The 3,715-nt window shown below is 43.6% G+C and overlaps 1 protein-coding gene across 1 annotated transcript in view; it reads left to right on the forward strand.

Annotated features, from left to right (window-relative positions):
* The window catches only part of tbx19 (T-box transcription factor 19), a gene marked incomplete at both ends in the record, with an annotated part of 5,589 nt that extends 3,917 nt beyond the window's left edge, over positions 1-1,672 (forward strand). Inside the window, 4 exons of the mRNA XM_083684214.1 lie at positions 381-439; positions 815-979; positions 1,102-1,234; positions 1,507-1,672. Of these exons, the coding sequence (XP_083540340.1) occupies positions 381-439; positions 815-979; positions 1,102-1,234; positions 1,507-1,672 (523 nt within the window). The remainder of the gene's footprint in view (positions 1-380; positions 440-814; positions 980-1,101; positions 1,235-1,506) is intronic.
* Between the last annotated feature and the right edge of the window lie 2,043 nt (positions 1,673-3,715).

A 3,715-nucleotide genomic window follows, 5' to 3' on the forward strand; every position in this document is an offset into this window, starting at 1 on the left:
CTGGTAATTTGCTTTTCACACCTGAGTATTACTACTTTTATTCATTATTATTGTCATTCCTCAGTATGATATCACTGTAGCCTTGCATTAGCTCCGGAAAACCTCATGATTAGCTGTTTAAAGTTCACTACTGTGTGAGAAACTAGAGCTCTAACCGTTACAAGTGAACGACTGCACACAAATACACACACACACACACACACACACACACACACACACACACTCACACGTTCACAGTATGACTCTACCATAGCTGTTTACACATACTTGTTAATGCGATTAGCAACAGGTTCAGTAAGTAAACAGGTTCAACACACACACACACACACACACACACACACACACACACAGGTTATTAATAGTTGTACTGGTTTCTACAGGAACCACCCTAAGAGCCTATTGGAGTCTCCATCTGATGGCCATGTGGGGATTCAACACTGTGAGTGGGCCTACAGAACTGGGGTCAGTTTCCCGAAAGCTTCGTAGTAGTCCTTCATTTCTCCCCACAAGCCAGCCGCAAAGACGCCAGAGAGTAACAGTTGTTTGCGGGTCAATCTGCTGTGCATGAAAGAACGAAATTCATTAAATAAAGAACTTGTTTGCTGGTTTAGCAGAGGCGTGGGCCTGGATCATCAACAGATATAAAGTACTCCTTAAGCTCCAAAGCTTTCGGGAAACTGACACCTGAACAGATTTTTTTTTCAATTGTTGATAAAACTTAACTTCAATAACATCTTTTGCCAAGGAAAAACTTCAGTGATAAAACATTGTTTGTGCGTGTGTGTGTGTGCATGTGTGTGCTCCCTCATCCTAGGTGGCTGGTTCCTCTCCAACCCAGACTCGCTGTGTTCAGCAGGGGGGGCTAGCTACCCTTACAGTGGGGGCCTGCCTATCGCCCCTCATCATGGATACAAACACTACCCATCCCGGCATGCCCCCTACCCCCCCTCCTACTTGCAGCACCGCCCACACTCCTCTGGTGAGACAGATGACCACCGCACAATCTCAGTCAATTATCTTGATACAGTTTATGCTTTATTAATCACTGAATGAACTGTCTCTCTCACTATCTCTCTCTCACTGTACTCCTGCCCCCCCTAGTCTCTCTGTCTGAGGGGTTTCAGGTGTTGTCGGGTCATGAGGGTTGGTCCAGTGTCTCACCCCCCCACCACCCCCCCTCCTCAGTCCTGCCAGGGACCACTCCCCCATCCCCGCCATCCACCAATAGCACCAGGTAAAGTCAGTCTGCAGACTCGCAACTTTCTGATTACAAAATCAGCCCAACTCCTCCTTGACGTGTAGATCTGAAAGGGTTGGATAGGTGTAAGCAATATGGTCCAATCTAGCCTACTGTACCACAGAGCCACGCAGAGCTGTGTGGACCACACATTGCTCATACCTGTCCATTGAGATCTAGAAGAAGTGTCTCGTGCCGAACCCTCAAAATATTATTGTGTGCGTTTAAAAAGAATCCATCCATCTGTGTGTCTGTGTGTGTTTCTTCAGTCAGTACCCGTGTCTGTGGACAGTCGGACGTACTGACGGGAGTCCCACCCTCTCTCCTTGCGCTCAGCTTCATGGACCATTCAGCAGCGAGGGCCACATACAACCACCCAATCACGTCCGATCGTGTGGCACCAACTGGCCACCTGTCTCCACCCACTCCTTCTGAGGAGTACTTTGCTTGGTCATGCTCAGAACAGTCCTGAGATAAAGCAACAGACGCCCTTGGAATAATACAAATAATAATGTGATGTGTGTGCATGCATGCGTGCGTGCACATATATGGTTCTATGATTGTGTGTAGGTGAGTGTGTGTATGTACATATAATTGATTATGTCAGTTGCCCAAATCTGAAAAAAAATAATAAAAAAAATAAAAGTGGCAAGCGTATATGTACAGTGCCACTCAAAAGTTTGGACACACCTTGCCAAGAGTGTGCAAAGCTGTCATCAAAGCAAAAGGTGGCTACTTTGAAGAATCTAAAATATAAAACATATTCTGGTTTGTTTAACACTTTTTTGTTTACTACATAATTCGATATGTGTTCCTTCATAGTTTTGATCTACAATGTAGAAAATAATAAAAATAAAGAAAAACCATTGAATGAGAAGGTGTGTCCAAACTTTTGACTGGTACTGTATAAATGGCAGTTCTGATCATACCCCGATCTATAAGGGTGAGCACCCTGGGGTAGTTGACAGCTGGGAGGGGGGGGGGGGCTCCTAAGGGGCACTTAAAAAAAAAAAATCCCTATTCGCTAATGTGGCTCTTCTCTGTCATGCCTTCTCTCTGCGTGCGCCTTCGCATGACCATAGGTATCGGATCAACTGCAAGCAAAACAAACTCCGCTGCGTGAAGCCTTGTCTTGTCTACATCAACGCTTACACACAAATTACAAAAACACAAAACGGAACAGCAGCGAGATCGGGCTCATTTCTGGAAGTATATAAGGTAGACTATTCTAGCAAGGCAGGCAGGCGCAGTAAATAGAGTTGTTGATTGGAACCAAGGTGAGTTCTCTAGCAGCCTCCACTCTTAGTGAACAGGTTCTCCTGTCCTCACTCCCACTTGTGACACTCAAGGCCACAATAGAGTGTCTTTACAAACAATACTCAATACTAACACACTTGATTAGTAACAATACTCAATACTAACACACCTGATTAGTAACAATACTCAATACTAACACACCTGATAACTAACAATACTCAATACTAACACAACTTGTTGAACCAGATGTGTCCATACTGGACTGGAACACAGGCCCACACCCTGAGTGACTGACTGCAGCACGTGTATGTTTCAGACCAGAAAGACTTTAGAAACGCTTTAAAAGTACAAAGTTTTTTCTCACATTGTGTGCTTAAAATGCATATGAGCAGAAGAAACAACTGTATGTGAAACTACAGAAGTGAAATGTATTGTCTCTGTGCCTTCATGATACTGTGAGACTTGTGAAAATGCCATTTTCTGTTATTGCACCATACTGAAAATAAACATCAACCATTGTGGTTAACCCTTTGTGACACATTTCATACCAATCGCATCACGCAAACACTAGCCGACTTTAACAGTCGCACCAGTGCAAAGCCTCCCAATGGATAATGCTAACTTTAGCTCTTGTCTGGTTAAATATATTTACATCATAGATTGTTTGGGCCCTTATCCATGTAGGTATGGAAACTATTATAGAGATATAGCAGTAACTAACACTTTAATGCCACACCTGGAGAGAGTGTGGTGAATATTAAGAGTGTGTGTGGTGAATATTAGAGTGTGTGTGTCATAAAAAGAGTGTACTGTGTACATGTGAGATGTCTGTTAGGAGTGGTTTTGTGTGTGTGTGTGTGTGTGTGTGTGTGTTAATGACATAATGACAGTTGGCGTGTGGTATGCAGGGTTTTGGCACACTGTAGCAGCACACAGGACTGGCATGCGAGTTTATAAGGCAAGAGGAGCGGTCCAACAACAAATACCATTAAGTGAAAAAAAAACAAAAAAAAAACAGCAGATGAACACCAGTGAATGAGACAGAAAGACAAATGGTAGAGGAAAGAGGGTGGGAGAAAGTGAGCGAAATAATCTGTCTATTTCTCTTTCCCCCTCCTTGTTAATCCCCCTAAACACAAATCTGCATGAATCTGCAAAAACTGTGTGAGATCATGTTGAACACAGAAAGTGGCACCAAGTAGAAAAGTAACTGATTTTAAT

This window comes from Argentina silus (assembly GCF_951799395.1).
Source record: "Argentina silus genome assembly, chromosome: 14".
Lineage (NCBI taxonomy): Eukaryota > Metazoa > Chordata > Actinopteri > Argentiniformes > Argentinidae > Argentina > Argentina silus.